We start from the raw sequence: 22,511 nt of genomic DNA, 5'->3' as shown, positions 1-22,511 counted from the left end.
AGGTGAAGGAAGGAGAGCCGTGCGGTTTAGGGATTTAGGTTTAATGGAAATAAATAAAAAAAAAACAGAATTATATACATATATATATATATATACATATATATATCAAATTTCATATGATTTATCCATGTGCGGCGCCTTAGCAAAAAAATGGGTGTCCTCCTTAGGTAATTTCGACATTCCGGACGCTCCGACGCAGTTTATTTCGCCGTCAGAGGTCGCTTTGAAGAATTCACCGATTTACGTGTCAATTTTCTCGTGACGAAAGTATGGCAATATGGGTGTCCTTTCCTACCAAAATTGGTATCCCGGGAGCGTTGGCGCAGTCCAATTTGTCGTCGGAGGTCATCCGGAGTCATCCGGAGAAAGGTCATCCGGAGAAATTCGCATTTTCACCCGTCCTTTGGGCTTAATTGAAGTCCGATTTCATGCAATTTTGTGAACTTTGTGCATCTAGCGTGTGTATGTGACGAAAGAGAGTCATGACGATGTCTTCCTAAGGCTTAAAGTCCTATTTGGAACATTTCCCTTAAATCTTCCCAAAATAGCCCATAACCGCTCATTCATAAGATGATGGTCTTGTGCCAATAATGCTAGACATCAAAGGAAAATAGGAAGTGGTTGGAATTTCTAGAAGGGTGAGTCTAAATTCTAGTTTTCTAAGATGATCAATAGGAACTCCTAGAGCTAGAACCTAGGCACTAAGGAGGAGAAGAGAAGACCTCACAAAAATGAGGTCAACAGGCATCACTAAATTTTAGGAAATTTTGATGCAACTAAAATTCAAATCCATAAATCTCATATTTCCTCTACCACACACACACACGCACACACAATGCCCCCTTCTTATTCCTTCTCACTTTCATCTTCAATTACTTAATAATTTCAAAACTCTCCCATTGTGTCACTCTACATCGAAGAATGCATTAAAGCATGTAAGGCAATGCATATAATATTGAATAATACAAAGGAACTCAACAAAAGACCCCATTCCTCCTAGGTTGTAAGCCAATCTTACTTTTCTCCCCTTCTCTTTGTTCTTTCCAACTTTAACTCTCTCTCTTTTTACTCTTAGTCAAGACCCCACTTTTCCCTTTATTTGTAACAAAAACCCTACTCTTCTTCAAAAAATCAGAGGCCAAGTGGAATTATAACAAGCCGTTCTCATGGATGTCCATCAAATGTTATCTCCATATTGAGCTCATACAAGTTTTTCACATAATGAACATGTCACTTTTTATCGCATTTTCGCTAAGTTTTCTTGTCGTCACAACTCGTTTTGTATCATTATTAAATCTTAAGAGTTTAACACTGAAATTTTCAAGTTTTATGCATGATAAAATTCTGAAAACTATTATTTTGCATCTGTCCTAGCAACTTGCAACCTTTGTATAATTTTTTGACACCTTAGTTTTCTTACCTATTAAAACTAAGTTTTGCATCAAAATTTTGTTCATTCCAAACCCAAAACACCAAGAAATACACTTAATATCTTCGTTTGATTGTTTAACACTCTAGTTTTCTTCCACAATATATTATATTGAACTAATTCAAAGTATTTTTTTTTTTGCATTTAAATTTTGTTCATCCCAAGTTTAATTTGCCAAGAAAATACACCCAATTGCAAAATCATGCCGACTCAACTTCATATTAGCAACAAAAAAAAATGTAAATGCTCAATCATTCATCTAAAGTTATCACAACCCAAATCTTTAATAATTAATTCATGCCTTCAAACACAAATCATTCTATAAAAAACATGAAAATCCTTCATCAATTAAATCAATAGAATCTCCTCCATCAAATCAAACAAATCAGCAAGAAAATCTCCTAAAGCAAATCAATCTACTTCAATAACTTTATAATTCATTTTATATTTGAATATCTTTATTGAATCCAAATCAAAGCAAACATTATCTCTTATGTCGCTAAATAATCCTAAACTAATCATTCAATTTTAAACCATTACCCCACTCACCCTAACCTCCACCTTAAATGAACCAAAAATAAACAAAGAATAGCACCAACATGGAATCAAAATTCCTTCAAAATCTTAATATTGCACTCAATATTTTACTAGCACTAATGAATCCAAATGAAATGAAATAGCAGCTTCCATATAGCTACATAATCATAAACTCATCATTCTAAATTAAACCATAACCTAATCAACCTAACTCTTACCCCCATGCTTCTATAGCATCAAATTTTTCATAAGCAATCAAGCCAATATCTACAATGATTATAACGATGCTCATTATCTTCAAAATTGGTATCCTAAGTCAAACTAAGTGTATATTATATCAATATACATATGATCATCGCCCTTCAATAGAAAAAATGGATAAATATTAGGCCTTATTTGTTCTAAAGCAAACACTATAGATCATATCATGATTATTTAAATATTTATACGTCATTGTCAGCAACCCAATCATGATAATAGCTTGTTTTATGTTGATTGATCTCTTAGAACAACCCAAATTGCCTTTTGTAACCATGGAGCTCTTGCTCTAGTCTCTTGATAGACACACTTATATTGTGTAGAATGAGATTTGGATCTAAAGCCTCTAAATCCTCCAAGATACCAATAGCTACACTAATTTATGAACATCCTATACATCTATAGTATAATGTATGTACCTTTCCCAATGTACTAAAGGAGGTACACTAACATGTTCCAACATGTCTCCTCAACAAGATGGTGGTTGTCCACCTCCCTCCCTTATCATTTGGGTAATGTGATTCATCACATGTAAAATCCACTTTATATAATCTCTCCCTCTCCCTCTCCCTCTCCCTCTCCCTCTCTCTCGTATATATTAGAGGATTTCTAAGACAAGCATCTCTTCTTTTATCCACTAAGCAACTATGGCAAAAAAATTCTCAACATTTCTCTTCCATGTTCGCATCTTTGATATCAAAGCTGAATATGCCCTACTTCAAGAAGGGTTTCTCAAATACACCTCATGATTGATAGTTTAGGTATATATTCATCATCTTTGTTGATATAGCACAATATTTACTTGTGTTTGTTACTTACCTCTTAAAACTTTTATGCTTGACATTTTGCTGATTTGAGTAACAATTAACAAATGCTTCAAATTTCAATAGAATCTAATGGTTTCAACCTGTATTATACCCTAATCAAACCACATCATCTTTCTCCTCCATAACCCTTCTTTTCTCCACCACAAATCACCACCTCCAACCAACAAATAGATTCCAAAAAATTGATCCCTCATTCCCCATAACATCCAACTACTTGCACCAAAATTAGATAAAAATTTGCTGTCACAATTTTCTCCAAAAATTAAAATGATGATACCTTCTTCATTGGATCTCAAATGCCTCTTACAAACATACCCAATTCTCACACAAATCCCTTTCCAATCCACCAAAAGAAACAACCATCAAAGCTCTTGCACATAATAACTTGTATTTTTTATTTCAAAAATTCACATAGTTCCTTCTACTCTAGAGCATTTAGCATGCATCTATCATAATTATATCAGAATTTCATGATTTGAGGTTTTAATCTTTGTCAATAAATCTACAACTTTTATTATTAAATACTATGGGATGAATTTGACAACAGATGTTCTATATTTCATCACAAGCTAAAAATAATACCAATCAACCATCTACATATACTTATAATTTTATTAATTATATCCAAAATAAAAACTAACCTCATTCACATAAGTATTATGATTCCTATCATGATTCTTATGAATATCATTATAATGATAAAACGTATCAACATTCACACTTTTTCATATCATAATAATTTTTAACATCTTACATTATAAACTACATCATGATGATATGCATAATCTCATCCTTAATGCGATTCTCCTCAATCAAATACCTTAAACCCTTATCCTCAAAAATGACAAGTGTTATGACGTGATCGTTAGACCATATCATGATGATCATGAATATTCTCATCCCAGAAGTGGTCCTCCTTGCCAGCTAAATTAACATGCAAACTCTTCTCCAATATCTCATCAATCTTCAATCAACCATGTACTTTTGATGAAAAAGCAATGCTATAAAGTCTAAATTAGATTGGTGTATGAATAAGTAGACAATAGCATTTCACTTCTCTACGCATCCACTCTAGTTCTAAAAGCTTCGTCAATCCCAATAACTTTGTTAGTTCTACAACCTCAACCTTCTTGCATGACAAAGTTTGAGTGTTACCTTTCTGATTATATCGTTAAGCTTGATCCAAAGATCTAATGATACATTCTGACACAGATCGATGCTGCACTCAAGTCTGAGGAGCATTCAACCACTACTGTTGCTCCTCAGACTTTATTTCTAGCTTCTTGTACCATGCCTGCTTCATCACAATTTAATTGTTTTTCCACTGCTTCCACCATCAAACTAGCATGTAAGTACTCAAAAGCAATAGCATAATGTATCAAGATTTCTAGTTTCTCTACCAAACGAGAAGCTAATTAATTCCCTATATTATTTTCTGCTTCCTCACTCTTGCAGGTTAACTTCACAGTGTTACCATAGTAACGGTCAAATTTGTAAGGGATCAATGCTCATTTTATAAAACTAATTCATGATGTATATCAAAATTCTAACTCCGAAGATTCTAGATCTTTAAGAGGTTTGCTCAATCATTGAAAGCTCCATAAATCTAACATGTTTGCTAACCACCTCCACAACCATTGGACTATAGCTTGCCAACTTCTGGGGGTAATCAAAGAAGAATAAGAGCCTGCTCCAACATCATTACCTACATGAACACAATCCACTCTATACGAACCATCAGCTGCCATAAATTGACCCGTTACATCTGGATATATCATCACTTGACCTATTAGAAGAATTCGTTAGAAAAAATACAATCAAATACTGCTTTATTTAGATGAAACTTACCTTTTAACTTGTAAGTAAAATACATGGTTGATTTATTTTAATGGCTTTCTTTAGATAGCCTCTTTTGCGAGTTCATTACATAACAGGTCCTTATAAATAAATAGAGGAAAGTTTGTAAGAGAACTTCAATGACTGATGAATACAGAATTTACAAGCAAGTCGCCAAATGAAAACAAACAGCATACGAGGAGCACAAGAGGTGCTTCTCTCAAGTAGTTTTAGAAGGAAACCCAAACAAAGTGATTTGTTACACATAATAATAATAATAAAACATTCCGCCCAGTGATAAAAAAATGTTTTAAAAATGAACAGAATGGAACCGCTCAGACACAAACATCTATTGAAAGCTCCCCCAATTGAATTAGTTGGTTTTTTTTAGAATACCAAATGACATTGGGTCAAATAATAGACATTCTAAAATGGTTAGACTCGGATATTTATCACATATCTAGTGAGCCAGTAAGCATTATCCCATGAAGCATCTTCAACCATAAGGAAAATTATAAATAGCAATCTCCTAGCCTGCCCGGTAAGGTAAAAACTAATTTCACACTAATAAGCTAATCACGTTATAAGCCAACCAAAAAAGTACCTTCTTTAGCGATGATTTTCAGATGTCTAATGTATCATAATTTCAATTTATGCAGAAAGCGTGCCAAAAAGCATTATATGCACCACCTTCATGATGTTTGAGTAATGTGCAATCATCAAGCCCTTAGTACTTGCTGGCTATATGCCTAAAAACTGGAGACAGAGTGGAGGGAGGAAGAAGCTCAGGTTTAAGGAGCAACAATGGTTTCATTAAAAAATAATATCATGCATATGAATAACTCTCCAAGGATGCTTTTAGCTATGTATTTTGACCTTTCAGATGATATCATAAATACCAATAATGAAACTAAAAAAAATGAAAGTCAACACACATGATACAAATTATAATGCAAACATCATATGGTGACATAAGAAAATAATGACATTAAACAATGCAATAAAAAAATGTAAAGAAAAATCCAAAAATTGAGCAATTAGATATTGAGATATGAAAGATCTTAATATAAAATCATCAAGAAATATTATATAAACATAAAAAAATAAGATATCAAAGTAACAGCATAATATTTTAAAGTAAATTCCACGCAAAAAAAAATCCTGTCGCTCTCACTTGCTTGCCTTGAACATTAAATTATGAACATAACCAGCCATTAAAATTAAAATTTTTAAATTCAGGAGTCCTTAGTGTTCTCATCATTCAATGGATTTTCAATGGAATCATCATCATAATAATTCAATTTGTCTCATTTCCCATCCTCAATTGTATTAATTTCTCCAAATTTTTCTCAGCAACTTCAATCTCAATCAGCTTTTCTACAATAGTCGATATAAAATAATGATTATACTGATGATTACCAATTCAATTACATATTTTTCATAAAAATATTATAAGTTAATTTATTACTTGTGCTAGACGTATTGATCTTACTTGATATTAAGATCTTGCATCCCAACATTCATGTCTCATTCAATAGGTTAAGGATATATTTTTTCTGGGATATGACAATGCCTTATTGGATCTAACTATTTCCATTCCTATGAAGTATCCTAAAGTTCCAAGATGTTTAATCTCAAACTCAGAAGTCATTACTCTTTTTATTCTTTTGAATTCCCCCACGTTATTATCTATAAGAATAATGACATCTACATACACAAAAAATTGGCTATCATATATTTTTTATTTGATTTTACAAACAAAGTGATCAACCCAACACTGATAATACTCATTGACAAAAATAAACTTGGTGAACCAGTCTAGCAGCATTTATACCCCTAACTAACAAAGATGCATTTGATTGACCTGGAATCAATTTTGTTCTGATTAGGTTGATGTAGATGAACAAAAGAGACGTAAACAAAATAAATTTTAGTGGTAGGTTAGAGGTAAAAGACTAAAGATGTGATGGGGATTTTATGAGGGGGTTCAAATATCTGCTAAAGTTTAACACTACTAGGTATCATATTTATGAGATAGATGGATATGAGAATTGCATCACCCGAAAGTATTTAGGTACACTATTAATGAATAGAATTGATCGAGCCACTTCGAGGAAATATTTGTCCTTTCTCTCAGTCATATCTTGTTGTTGAGGTGTGTTAACACAAGAGTTAATACTAATGATGTTATTTTTCGACAGATAAGGGCCAAGAGTGGAGTTGTAGTTATCTTTTGCTTTATCAGTTTTGAGAATTTGAATTTTGGTCTGAAAGTGGGTGAAAATCATGTCGTTGAAGGTTTCAAATATGCTGACAGTTTCAAATTCCCTCCATAAGAAAAGTTCAAGTGGTTCTAGTGTAGTCACTAATGAAGGTAACAACGCACTTTGCCCCAATGTATTTTTTATATTTGAAGGCCCTGAAATATCACTATGAACCATGGAGAAGGAATGTGTTAGTTTGTATTTCAGGCTTAGTTACACTTCCTGAATATAATTAGCAAGTTGACAATTTTAACACTTATAAGAATTAGGCTTTTAATCGATGAATAAATGGAGATAAGATTTTTCAATAAAATAGAAGTTAATAATGCTTAAGGCAAAAACTCTATAATATAAGTTAAATCTCGTGATAAACACAAATACGATATAAGACTTGACTCAAAAAATTGTGAATGATGACGTACTTTTTAAGTGGGAATCCTAGTGAGCAAATAGAGTCTGTGATACATATCAACATTATCAATCACCTTTCCAAAGACCATCAGTTGAAATTCACACAAATTATAGTGAAATTTAGTAATACAATTCATATCAAGAGTGAGTTTACTGATAGTAAATTGCAATAAAGTTTAGGAATATAAAGCACAGATTGAAGAACAAGATCTTTCGTGAGTTTCATACTTCCTCTTCCTTCCACAATTCAGAAAGAGTCATCCAGGTTCTAACTACAGCATGATATTTGCAAGAATGGAAGGATTGGAAAGCGGTGATTTTACCTATTGTGTGGTTTGATACTCCATAGTCCACCATCCAAGGTTGATTATGCCTACTGATAGCAACAAAAGCAGGTTGAAGAACACTTGCACTGCTAGATGGTTGATATAAGGTTCAAAATCCTTTCCCCGAATCCTTTGGAGACTTTCAGTATTTCTTTACTGAATGGACTGTGTTTGTGGGGCTTGTCTTCCTTTGATGTTTTGTTTGTCTGAATTTCCTTTTCACATTGACTATTGGATTTCCAATCTGCAGGTTTTTTAAAAAATTTCCAACATTTTCCTTCATATGACTAAGTTTCTTATAATATTTACACCATGATTTGTTCCTCTTTGATTTATTGTCGTAAGATAATTTGTGGATGTATAAAACATAGTTATCAATATTTGATATAGTAAAATTACCTATCATCATGAATTTATTCCTACTCTTTTTCCTTTGTACTTTGGTAAAGGCTTCACGAATTAATGGAAGAGTTTTGATTCTCATTATTCTTCCTCTGACTTCATCTAATTTCTTTTTTAGTCTAAGAATTGATGGTTCTCATCTGTAATAATCTATTTTGAGAAATTTGATAAAAATTTGGGCGACTAAAAAATACAACCCAATTTTCAGATCCCTCAAATTCAACCGAGTTAATTTTATAAAATTCCAAACGAAAAATTTATTAATTCAATATATAATGCTACATATTAATTATGAATAGATTGAGATATTAAAAAATTGGAGGTTATAAATTTAATTAACTTAATTAACCCTCCCTAATCTCGGTTATTGTTCCTAGTTGACATATCCCACTTGATATTTTCTCTCAATGGCATTGAATGGGGAAATCCCCATTCCGGAGCATTCCAACCCTCTCCTTTGCCCTCTCTCATTTTCACTAGCACGGCCTCTCTCCCTCTTGGTTGCGCTTGGCAGCAGCTGCTGTGAAGATCTACGATAGCAGCTCATCCTGCATATGCGAATAGAAAGGGGCGAGCAACCCAGTGGAGTTGCACGAATTGCAGTAAGCTGTCCCACTCCCTCTTCCCTCTTCCCTCTCTCGATCCTTCTTCTCTCATTTCCCCTCCCTCGCATCGTTCCACTCTGACGAGGGAGACCGCGACTCCAGCTACAGTGTTGGATTCAAGATTGTGTGCAGACACACGACAATGTGCCACCAGTTAGGTTTTCGAGTTCCGGGATCAAATTAGTAAGTGGTAATCCCTATTTCACACTATTTGAGATATTCATTTTCTTCCTTGCACTTTCATTTTGAGATTTACCATGAATCGTACATTTTTTTCATCTTTGAACATCGTAGCAGAGACGAAGTTGCGTCGAAAAAGATGAAGGTGGTTTGTGGGTCTTCGAAGGGATTCCAGCATGAATTCAAGATGGTTAAGAGGGGGTAAGCAAAGTTAACAAGAAGAGAGAAGAAGATTGGGTAACTTTAGAGAAGGGTAGTTGTCAAGATGGTTGTTTAAGGTATGTCTTAGCAAATCACTCGTATTTTGAGTTCAAGTACTTTATGAACAAGTCGTTTAAGGCTTCAAATGGTTTAACTGTTGCAACAAGTTCGAGGAAAGCGTGTAGAAGATCGTCGTAGAACAGCTCCGTAAATTTCAAGTAAAACAATCTAATACTAATTTAATAAAAATAATTTGATTTACGAAAATTGATTGAATCTTAAAATTTAATATTATGTTTTATAAGTTTTAAAAAATAACATAAAAGTTACCGCAATGATCAGTCAGTTACCGAAAATCAAGAATCAAGAATCTAATATGGCAATCGAGGAAAGTAATCATCTTTCTAAATTTCAATAATTTTTATTATTTCAAAATAAAAGTTTCACTTCATACATATTCTAGTTCATTTAGATTCTTCGTATTATTTTAGACAGAATAGATATGCATGAAAGATATGTATGATATGCATGATGTGCACGATAGATATGATAGGAAAGATAAATATGATAAGCATGATAGAAAACGATATGCATAATAAAAGGAAGAGATATGCATGAGATACATACATGAATGATATGAGAGATGCATGACGATAGTTATGAAACAGAGTAAAAGTATGCATTTTCGTAGATTACATAAAGATATCTCAGAATAATGTATATATGAAGAATGAAAAAGTTTATATATGAATGTTTTTATATGCATATTCAGAGGAGTTCAACCCCTAATGCTACAGATAGGGGATGTTAGTATACCCACGCGTACAAAGTTTTCTACCATCCCAAACAATTGTGATAGTTCACTAACCATTATGCTGACAGTATAATATCGGTCAAGAGCGATTAAACCAAAACTTACCTCACCAGCAATAATGTTTACATCACTAACCACTGTGTAGTGGGGTAATATCGGTCAAGGACAAGTAAGGTTCTTTCAACCCTAGACAATTGCGATATGTAAATCGCTAAAAGTTGTGTCGATGAGAGCCGACGGGGCAATATCTGTCGAACATTTGTTAGGTTTTGTTAATGATGATCCTCACAGAGACAAATGTGTATGTAAAAAATATAAAATAAAAGTAAAGATAAATGCATATAGAAGATTAATATATGTTCATTTAGAAAGGTCATTCATGCATGCATTAACATATATAAAATTTCTTATAAAAATATGAAAGGTCAACATATTATAAGATTTTTTTTATAGACTTGCATGCATATTGAATTCTTTTTCTGGTATTAATGTAGTTTAGAAGTATAATTATTCATAAACTATCTTTAGATAATTCATTATGTTGTTTTCATATTATTTTTGAGTTTTAACATTTGAACAAGATAAACTGAAGAGGATCAAATGTGTGTACAGAAGAAGAGAACAACAAATGAAAAGCTAAATATTTCTATTTGATAATTTTAATTGCTTTCTTTAGTGACTTTTTCACGTTTTATTTGAATATTAAATTGCTTGTGATAGAAATAGAATATCATATAATTGATTTTCACCATCCAACCATCTGTTTCTGTCTTAATTAACTCCAAGCCCTAGGTCGGGTCGGGTCATACTCTATTCAACAATTGTTTTAGAAGCTACAGAATCAAACATCCTAAGATCAGGTTTAGAATAACTTTTGAAGAGAAAGAGAACTATTTATTGTTGACACAAGAATACACTCCAAAAAGAGAAACTCACTCGTCGACACAAGACTTCCATTGGAAAAAGATTTTCTGCCACCGACACAGGGTTTCTGCTAAAATGAGAAATTGTGTATCACCAACACAAAAGTTCTGGCTAGAGTGAGAAACTGTCTATTGCTGACACGGGATTTACACCCGGAAGGGAAACTCTATATCATCAACACAGGATCTGCACTAGAGATATAAAATCGTGCGTCGGAGTCTCTGATTCCTGAGATCGAAAAAAATCATCAGCCAAGGCCTCTCTTTGAGTTCTGTCGAGAAAGCGAAAATCAGACTATGAGGTTTCTGTGTTTCCAGTAGAGTGAGAAATTATACCAGAGTCTCCCTATAATTTCCACAATAAAGTAAAAATCGGCCCTCCCAATGATTTACGTTAGAGAGAAAATAGATTGTCGATGTCGTCTTATGACTAAGTCGCTAGAATGCATAGGAGTAGGCCATTACTATTGTTTCCACATTGTTGCCTAGAGGAGAACGCTTCTACCAGGATGAAATTGCGTTGCTGCTATTTGAAAAAGACCGTCATTGATGCCTAAGAGAGTCCGGCTGCAAGAATGAAGTCTAACACCTACAGGGAAGGTTATGGTTGCTCAACAACTAAAAGAAGAGCTAGAGTTTATTTTCTTACTCTGATATCAAGTAGACATTTTGGAAGAATACACTCTCTAATTATCTCTTTAAGCAAATAACAAATATATATGCAGCTCGGCCTAACCTTCATAAAATTGGAGGGAAAATCTAAAAAAGAAAAGAAAAGAAAACACGGTAGTGGATAATTAAGGGAGAATAATCCCCCCCTTCCCTCTAGATGTAGTAGTTAATCATAGTTGCCTAAACAAGATATGCATATCAACGTAAATGGAGCTCATGATTGACTTTTTATCTACATAAATCACTCTTCAAACAAAAAAAAAATTACACTTTTAAAAATTCTTTCATTCAAAATAATTTTTCTAATTTCATTCTTATAATATTTTGTTGGATTTTTTAGGAATATTTTATTTTCAATTTCTTATATTATTATTATTTTCTATTTTAAAGATTCTGAATCACTAATATATCATATTTTCAATTTCCTATTTTACTATGGGGAACTATGGCTGATCTTACTGCTTTCCTAATGTGGGAGACATCCCCTTTATCTATCTTATAATTGTCTTCTATGAAATTGAATAGGAATTATTTTTCCCTTCCCAAAAATCACATGATATCAAAGTGTGGCTAGGAAAGAACAGGTGGATTGTGGTTGGGAAGGTAACACTGTCGCGATTAAAGCTTGTCTGGAAGGCAATGACCGGATCGCGGCACACAGAGAATAAGATCGTGGCATTCAGAGACCCAAGGCGTTCCTTATCCTTCCTCTATCATCTAAAACGCAAAGGCCTAACCCGTATTCAAACTAATGCATGTTTCTTATTTTCCTCGTGTTAGCCACTAAACATTTGTTTTTTTTTAAGGTATTGAGGATGTCATGCAAATCGGACATGATAAAGGGAGTTCCAAAAAATTCTAAAACCTCAGTCGGTTCCAGTAATTCTGAAATCATCATACCTCACCCTGTATCTCCTCTCATGGGTTATATCAACTGAATATTTTCCTCAGAATTTACCAACTTATCTCAGTTATAAAATTACTTGAAATGAGCTCAATCCATAAAATAAGCTATATCAATTGAAGAGGAAATATCGGGTATTTAATCGAATAAATCCAAAAAACTACTGCTAGCGACCCAAATCAGAAAATGAATCCAAAAATTCTCTGGTAATGGCATGTCTCATCAACTCCATGGAATCTACCATATTAAAGCCTCATATATTCCTTCCCGATGCTCGGGATACCTAAGAGGTTGTTCGAGATCACTATTCAAACCTAAAGAATTCATTGCAATTTTTTTAGTTGAAAACTCATATTTTGAAAATTTAAACAAGATGATTGTGATGCTATTATGTATTACAATAAATTGATAGCATTATGACAAAAGCATAATCAATATTATGATGCATTTAGAAGAATTTGAATGATTATGTTCGCTATATAAAATAGAGAGAAAAACGATTAGATCTACATCAATCTATCACATAAAATATCAGACATTGCCTTTACTGTAAGTTTGGTGCATCAATTTACGCATTTGTCTTCTAAGAAGAACACACAATTGAACATAAAAGCATACTCTGACGCAAAATGAGCAAGCTGAGTTGTTGACAGAAGATCGACATCCTAATAATATACTTATGTCTGGGGAAATTTGGTTACATAGTGAAGTAAGAAACATAATACAATGGCAAGTAGTGCCAAGGCAAAATATTGAGCTATGGCTAATGGAGCATGAGAGATATTATTGTTGAGGAGAATTTTTTAAGAGCTACGACTCCCGATGAACATGCCAATGAAGTTTTACTGTGATCATAAAGATGTCATAAGCATTGAAGAAAATCCAATGACAACATGATCGCACAAAACATGCGGAGATTGATAGACACTATAAAAGTGAAGATTGATTGTGGAGCTATTTGCATGTCTTTCATTCTGACTGTGTAACAGATAGCAGATAACTTCACTAAAGAACTTTTCAAGCATAGTTTCAAGTCCCTCATAAGCAAGTTGGGCATGACAAACATTTATGCTCCAACTTGAGAGACGGTGTTGGATTTTTTAGGAAGATATTATTTTAAATCTTATATTATAATTATTTTTTTTATTTTTAGGATTCAGAATTAATGGAATGTCATAATTCCAGTTTCTTCTTTATTATAGAAAATTATAAATGATTTTATTGTTTTCTTAATGTGAAATCCATCCCCCACTATTTATCTTGTAATAGTTTTCTATGAAATTGAATATCAATCATTATTTTTTCCCTCCCAAAAATTACAGATTTTTCACCACGTACAATTTAACCTTGTGTGAAAATGATCATAGCGTCCAAAGATTGTTTTACTTTCACGGTAATTTGCAGAGAAAGCATGTGGTAATAAATCTAGTTGTAGCATATCATAGGAGCTTTTTGCTTGAGAAAAAAATCTCATCAAAGCCAAAATTCTTAAATAATTATGACCCTTCATTGCTTTGCTTAAGCATATCTATGCTAAAGATAACTCTTAAGTGTTTCACGAATCAAATAATTGCAATATTCTGATGTCCAATGCATCTACTTTTATTCTCCATCAATTCATTTCTATCCATCTTATAAGCAGTAGAATTACCAAAAACAATTTGAACTAGGGGCTCTCCAATCTCCTCTATGAGTCCATCAAAAAGTTCAGAAAAAAAAAATTGAATCCTTTAACAGATTTGATGCTTCAATAGACTTTAAGAAAATAGAGTGATGTGAATTTTTAATCACAATTTAACTAAGCTAATATTCTTAATATCAAACAAACCACATGATAGTCACTCCAATCGGTTTCCAAGTTCTAATCCCTCCAATGACTTTTGAATGCTATTCAGGCACTCTTTCAGTATACAAGTTCTCAACACTTAATAGATGGTAGTTTTAGGCCTCAACCATAAAAGCCTAAAGAATGAATCATGTTGACATAAGATAGAGAGATTGCAATATTAAGTAGAGTAAGATTTTTATTAGAAAAAAATTTCAATATTCATACAAACACTCCAATGAGCCTCCCTTGCACTTTTAAAAGACATCTAACGGGCTATCCTCTGATCATTATCCATTCATCATTAAGCTCTCTCACAACTCTACTTAAATTTGTTGTGAATAAGATTAGAAATTGTTATCACTAGACCAACAACAAGCCTTTATCTAGCTAAGTGGGATTGGCTACATAAATCCTTTTTCTCCATTGTGTCCTATAGAGTGTCATGTTTTCATATACCAACAAATATGTTGCTTGGACCTCCATAATGAAAACATTCCCGTGTAAACTAATGAAAAAAAGATGTCCAGAAAGCATCTCACCTATCCATTCATCATTAAGCTCTCTCAAAACTCTACCTAAATTTGTTGGGAATAAGATTAGAACTTATTATCACTAGACCAACAACAAGCCTTTATCTAGCTAAGTGGGCTTGGCTACATAAATCCTTTTTCTCCATTGGGATTTGTTTTATCATTCTTCGAACATTAACAGGGAAATAATCTGTTAGACCCTCGGGAATGTTGGTATATGAACTGAAAGTCTATACTTTCAGCTGCTGCTTGGGCCATTTTGAAGTAGATGAGGAAGCATTTGATAGGATTTAAGAGGAAAAATTAACCTTATACGTAAGAATTGTTTTGCATAATAAATGAAAAATTTTATGAATTTCCAACACGTGGACTTGTAGCTTTGGTGTGGACTTGTAGCTTTGGTGTTAATGATGAAACTCATACCATTGCACCAAAAAATGCATCAATGTTTATGAATTTCTAATTCATTGTATGAAACTTATGACTTCCTATGTCACTATATTGAAGAGGTTCTGTAGTATGCTGGAAAATGAATAGGCATGAGGGGAACTCAAAATCTTACCTTTATTCTAGCTCATCTTGATAATTAATAGGCCTTGAGACATATAGAATACCTGAAGTAGATAAAGGTGAGTTGAAATGGGTTACAATATTGGGTTAGTTTTGATTGTTCCGATACATTTCAATAAATATTGATCAAATTTGGTTATGTATTCTTTTACAAAAGAATATTGGTAGTGCGGGTTCTGGAGTTAATGAATTTGTTTGGCTCTATTTGTCTTTCAAATTTCGACAAGTCAATATTTACCCCAAAGTCATTACATATCCTCTAATATTCAATACACAATGAATTGGACATTATACTTATACAGCTTGAAGAACTTGAAATAATTGCAGTGCTTCCCTAATATTTCAATGCATAATATAATATGAAGGTTATTGTGTTTGGATGTGGAGTAATCCTACTTGAAATCCTCTGCCGTGAAAAAATGACTCTTAGGAGCTCTTTGTGAAATAATTGCATCTTGTTTATAAATTTTTGGTGTATTCATAGTTCCAACATGTCTAAGGCGAATGAAAGGGGTATGTCTGCTATGTGGGATGAGGAAGTTACAAAATTTTTTTGCGATCTCTGTATTAAACAAATAGAATTATAAAATAGGTCAACCACATATTTTAACAAGGTTGGCAAATATTGCGAAGAATTTCAAAGAATTGACTGGCAGGGATCACGACAAGCTAAAATTCAAAAACAAATTGGATCAATTGAAGAAGGAATGAAAATTTTGGAATGAGCTAAAACGTGGATCTACCGGTTTGGGTTGGGATCCCATTAAACGGACAATCGATGCTCCAGATGAATGGTGGGTTGAGAAATTATAGGTAACTTTTACACATTCAATTTTTTATTTCTCATAATGTTTTGGTTTAACAACTAATCCCTCTAAATACAATGTTACAGGCATTGTCGTCAGCAAAGAAATATAAGCAGCATGAAATTGAGCCGGACTTTGAAAAAAAACTTGACATAATTTTTAAGGGGGTTGTCACGACGGGAAAGATGCATTCAACCCTAGTGAGATAGGGTTTGCAGGCATACCAGATGACTTCCCCCTTGAGCGGTTGACAGCTGATGAAAATGTGTGGTATTAACCAAAGGGAGATAAGGGAATCAAGTTCACCTTCAAAGAGGCCCAGGCTTGGTAGGACAAAGAATGAAAAGGACAATTTTGTGTAAACCTCATTCGATATACTCATTGATGTTTTTGGAGCTCCACCACCTACTCCACTCCCTGACAGCACCATCTTAGAATGTACTGGAGTTTTGGCCCATATTCCTGAAGTAGTTGCCGACATGCGATTTCATACAAAGTGTGTGAAAAAATTTGAGGATCCTACCCGTGGGCAAATATTCATGGCGGTGCAGCCAGAATTGTGCATAGAATATTTGCATGTTTTGGTGGATGAATGATTTTATTTTTTATGTGTTGTTATTTGTAGCTTTTGTTGCGTTATGAACTTATAAATGGGTCATTTTAATATATTGATCTTTGTACTCATATTTTTTTAAAGTACTTCTAAATGCTTCATGTTTTTTTATAAGTTGATCTTTGTACATTTTTATTCGATGTGTAATTTGTAGGCCTTGATGTTTTCATTACTTATTTTTGCTCCTTCTATGTCTTAATAATTTCTTTAACACTTACATTTTTCTTCCTATAGGATGGATCGGCAACAGAAATGTTGTAAAAGAATGGCATGGGCTGCAGCTATAGAGATACTGCTGTTGGAGCATTACCGATCCAGCAGTGTTCGCATACCCCGCATGACATCCAACTTTGTTAGGATAAATGGGTAGGTGATATGTTTTCTGGACATCCAATAATGTCCGGTAACATATTTAGAATGACTGCATCTATTTTTATGTATCTCTTTCATCTGAAACACGGCCTCCAAGGTTCTTTTAGAACGACGAATAAGAAGGTGTTGGCTATAACACTGTACATTCTGTCACAGAACGAATCAATTAAAAGAGCTATTGAGAAATTTCAGCATTCATCGAAAACAATTAGTCGTTACTTTTTCAAAGGCGTACAGACACTTGTTAGCTTAGCAAATCAAATCATTAAGTCAGAGCATCCATCATTTGTTAGTACTCCAGAACAAATTGTCAACGATCTTCGTTATATGTCTTATTTCAAGGTAACTATTGGTTTGTTCACGTTATTTTCAGAATATAATTAGTTCATAACGGTGTAAAACAAAACTGCATAGGTGCAATAGACAGTACCCACGTTGATGTACGACTACCTAGCCACAATAAAGTGGCGTACATTGGTCGGAGTGGTTCAACAACTCAAAATATCATGGTCGTATGTGACTTCAACATGTGTTTCACTTTTGTGATAGCGAACTGGGAAGGGAGTGCACATGACAGTTTTATTTTCTCATATGTAAATAGGAATATATCACAGTGTTTCCTTCACCCGCCTTTAGGTTTGTTTTGTAAACGTACTAGCTATATATATTATTTGTCATTAAAAAAAACTTTCGTAATAGGAAAATATTATTTAGTTGATGCTAGATATCATATGTAGAAGTGCTACCTGAAGCCCTGTCCGGACACCAGATACCAAATTCCTGATTTTGAGAGAGCAAGTGACACCATCCATGGTAGAAAAGAAATATTTAATAAAAGTCACTCATCTTTACGCGGTGTAATTAAAAGAACATTTGGAATTTAGAAGAAGAAATAGGTTATCTTACGTGATATGTCGTCATATCCATTTCAAAAACAGGTGCATATTGTGGTGGCCACAATGACACTTCATAACTTCATCTGGCGACATCCCTCTCAATCAGATACAGACTTCAGTATGGCTAACAATGATGAACTGAATGTCTCCGAAGAACCTACAAGAATTGTGGTTGGGCATTCCTTACCTGAGGATGAGATGGACTCTAATGAATTTGAAATTCATGACGTCACTCATCTTTGCATGCTTCACAAGTGAACAACTACTTTCGAGGGAAAAGCTCGTGTACTGACATAAACCCTGATTCTTCCTTTGAGTAATTTTTATCAACGTTTAATTTGTTTAATTATGAATTTTGCACATACACGTAGAATTTTTTCAAGTGTTAAACATAGAATTTTTTCAAGTGTGACACGCATCAGACTTCATTTTGGAAGAATAAACTTAATAATATTAAAATTTTATCTTCATTCAATACTTATGAAGTTTCAAATTTTGGAAACTGCTAAATTATCTTTGGTATAAAAAGATGAAGTCATTACATCAAAGCACCTAATTTTTGCTAACATTGAACGTTGAAAATGTAAAAAAGATGTTTTGAGTTTTCAATGCACCTCTCCGTAGGTTTCATTAGTGACACTAGATCCTTAATTTTCCTACATCAAAGATGCTACTCCAGAAGTTGAAAGATAGAGTGCATGATGGTGAAGTAGTAAGGTTTGGAGATGAATATCTGCCAAAAACCTTAAAAAAACAGCAGTTTATGCGGATAGAAGTTTATATAAATGCTTTGACATGCGAATTTGCCTATCATACAACCATCCTATTTGAAAAATCATGATAAGATTGGAAGACATGAATTTAATGATGATAAATTAAAACAATCAGCACATACCAAAGGCAGTGGTGGCATGAAAGAACCAACATGATTTAGTAAAATAAAGTAATAATAAGATAGACAATCACAATTTATGCCTAAGGAATATCACTAGATGGGATCTCAAAATGAAATTAGTCAAATCAACATCAGATAGTATTGGATTGTGCTCATCAGACTCAGACATCAAATAAAGAGCAAAATTTCTCCAAGAAATCATCGAACTTGACATCTTCCTCATCAAAGAGAGATTCACGTCCTTCAAAATATTCAAATGTAAATCTTGAGGAACTTGGGGCTTAAGCACCAAATGAAGTAGGGTACCTTTGGACGTTGGAGTAACTAGAAGGTAGCATTCTTTGGCGGTAAAAATATGTGAAAGCATGAGAAGATGTAGAGTATATAACCTTTATCCAATTGATGAACAGATAATAAAATGGTGCAATGATGAAGAGAAATAATATCATGAATAATAGGGATAAAAATATGTACCATTAAAACTTTCTTCTTTTCATGAAACAGATCATGGAGAACTTGAATCTTCTTTGGCACTCTCTTAGGAACTTCAATACTGATCTCTAAGGATTGTTATTTGCTCTAACACCAAATAATGGATATTAACAATAGGTTTTTATCGTGTTTTTCTTAATCTTAACTTGGAGTGGTAGAGAAAGTTTAAGAGAAGGGAGAGACAAGAAGGTGAAAGAGGAGAACGGGTATGAGAGAAGGGCATGGAAGAAGGTAGGTGACCAAGATGATGGGATGAGGGAAGTGAGCAGTGGGCAACCATAATAATTATTTCATTAGGTGCAATATGACATGATATAAATATTAATCTCAGAATGTAAAAGAGAGAACATAACATAAGTCAAACATTGATAAATCATATTGATGACAGCAATGGCTAAAGACACCAATAAAACATAAAAATTAACTAAAACATAAAGTAGACATGAATTATGTTGCCCTCCAATGACTTTAAACAAGAAAGGATTGCAATGATCATGCATCGCACAGCTTCATGACAAAGGAAATGCACTTCTAGAGATGCTTGTAATTCTATATGAGAGCTACAATGACTTTACAACCAAAAAAATATAACAAAATAAAATCACAGCATATCCAAATGAAATATGAGATAACAAAAAATTATGCCAAACATAGAAACAGTTGGTTTTTGTATGAAAGGATCTGAAAACATGCTATAATATAGCTAGAATCTAAAAAGATGATTTCCTAAATACAGTATATAGTAATAAAATAGGAAAGAAAACTTTTTCCAAACAAACATTCCACAACCATTGAGGAAACTAAATTACTACATGGCTTTAATGCATATACTATAATAGAACTAGCATATACCCATGTATTCACTGAAAGAGGTCAAATAATAAAAAAAAGCTAGATAATGCAATGTAAGATCAGTCACCAGTCCTTGCATGCCTCGCACTGCACCATAAGGTTATCTGGATTGTACGGCATCTCGCACTTGCAATACCTTAATAAAAAAATTTAAGAAAAAAAAAGAGAGAAAATTAGAGCCAGCCCCCAACATTTTCGCACCCCACAAAAAACAGACGGACGCCCGAAAAAATAGAAAACAATCGGACGAGAGAGTACACAGCGACACGATCCGGAGTGAATCCACCGGTGGCAGCCTTGTATTCAAAACGGCAGAAATAGTCATCGGCCCCTACATTCTCGAGCTTGGTGTAGTTCTTGAAGGAGTGGACGACGCACTTTCCCTCAATGGTGTGTGCGCTCTGCACGTCGTAGTGGTCGGAAAGAAAGAGCTCCTTTGCCCCATGGAACTGCCGCCTACCGCCTATGGATTCCTCCGGCCGGTAGTACCAACGAACCCTAACCTTCACGTTGTTACGATGGTCCGCCTCGATCTTCTCCACGCGCGCAACATACGAAGGCTTGTCGGTGTCCGACGGTCGCATCAGCACGCAGTCCCCAGCTGCACAAATATCGTCACCCCATCAAGAAAAAAACTAATCCACAAACTAATGAGCGACAAAAAATGTAATGAAGAATGGGTGAAAGGGGAAGAACAGTAGATACGTACAGCGCACGACCTTGTTGGTGCCCTTGATGGTGTAGGAGTCCACGTCCTTCTTCCCAGGTTTCGTCTTTGCCATCGATAGCTCGGCAGACGAGCTTCTCCTTCTCCAGCGGACTTAGTTCCAACTCAGGATCTCACTCTATCTCCACTGTCTCTCCCACGCTATCTTCGCCAGCCAGCGCCGCGTTCGATTTTGTGGCACGTTTTTCTTCGCCGATTTGGCGGGGTTAGACTGAAATTGATCCGGGCGAGGAAGTTGGTCGAGGAGGACTAGCCAGAAGCGGAGTGGACGGGGTGGAAATGGAAGCACCGGGCGCCAACCCTAATTAGGTGCTCAAGCGCAAATGCTGCGGATGACGGTGATGCTGTTGCTCGGTTCCAACAGGGAACGAGCAAAAGCTGCATTAGCTGCCCCCAAAAATAAAAAATAAAATTTGATATAATAGTTAGATTATATATTATTAGATATATTTAAAATTGTTCATTTATCTATGACTTGATGGTTGATGCATACTAGAAAATTCACGACAGTAAAGTAGCAGAATATTATTTTAATGTGGTACAAAGATTCAGCACGCACTCAAAAAAAAGAAAGCAAACAATAATGACACCAGGTTTTGTTGCGTGGAATACTCGGAAGAATAAAAATCATGGGATCTGACTCAGCTGAAAAGTTTCATTATAAAAAAAAATAATTATAGTTTAATTGATTGATCTGAGCTTGATTTGACTCTGATTTGATTAACTTTGGTACCATTGAGTTCGTCTCCTCGAGTCAATTAGTTTGATTATAAGTTTGCTAAAATCGATGTTCTGGATGATTTTTATCGAAGTTTAAACATTTCTTACTTAGAATATTGTCTTGAGAATTGTGTCATGCCTTGAGATTTGTATTGGATGTTTGAACTTTGTTGATGGTGTATTAGTTGTCCTCATATTTTCGGGCAAAATTAACTTTGTCGTCCGAAAATATTAAGATCTGAAACATTTTTTATTATTAAATATTGATTTATATATGAGAAGGGCGGTCAATCTTTATATATATATATAGAGACTCTTGTTCAATTCCCTCCCTTGCTCCTTAGAAATAAATAATTTTTAAATTGTTGTTTAAACAATTTCTTTTATTTATTGAATAGTGACATTTACATTCATACCACTTAATTTTAGGGAAGGCAGAATGGTGGAATGCGGATCTGCGCAAATTCCGAACGCGAAGCAAATTTTAAGTTATTTTTTCGTGTATATATATATATATATATATATATATATATAAAGCTAGTTCAGGCAATAATTTATTATATTTAATTTGTATTAATTAGAGAAGAAAATATGAGAGAATTTTTCTTCTTAAGGAATATA

At 33.9% G+C, this 22,511-nt stretch overlaps 1 protein-coding gene across 1 annotated transcript in view; it reads right to left on the bottom strand.

Moving 5' to 3' along the window:
* The window catches only part of LOC110038824 (chromatin remodeling protein EBS-like), a 32,244-nt gene extending 10,685 nt beyond the window's left edge, over window positions 1-21,559 (bottom strand). Inside the window, exons 1-3 of the mRNA XM_020743737.1 lie at window positions 21,153-21,559; window positions 20,702-21,044; window positions 20,511-20,579 (exon numbers count right to left, since the gene is read on the bottom strand). Coding sequence (XP_020599396.1) covers window positions 20,511-20,579; window positions 20,702-21,044; window positions 21,153-21,225 — 485 coding nt within the window. The 5' untranslated portion in view covers window positions 21,226-21,559. The remainder of the gene's footprint in view (window positions 1-20,510; window positions 20,580-20,701; window positions 21,045-21,152) is intronic.
* Between the last annotated feature and the right edge of the window lie 952 nt (window positions 21,560-22,511).

This window comes from Phalaenopsis equestris, unplaced genomic scaffold (assembly GCF_001263595.1).
Source record: "Phalaenopsis equestris unplaced genomic scaffold, ASM126359v1 Scaffold234060, whole genome shotgun sequence".
In the NCBI taxonomy this organism is placed as follows: Eukaryota; Viridiplantae; Streptophyta; class Magnoliopsida; order Asparagales; family Orchidaceae; genus Phalaenopsis; species Phalaenopsis equestris.
This window is presented reverse-complemented; position numbering and strand designations above follow the sequence as displayed.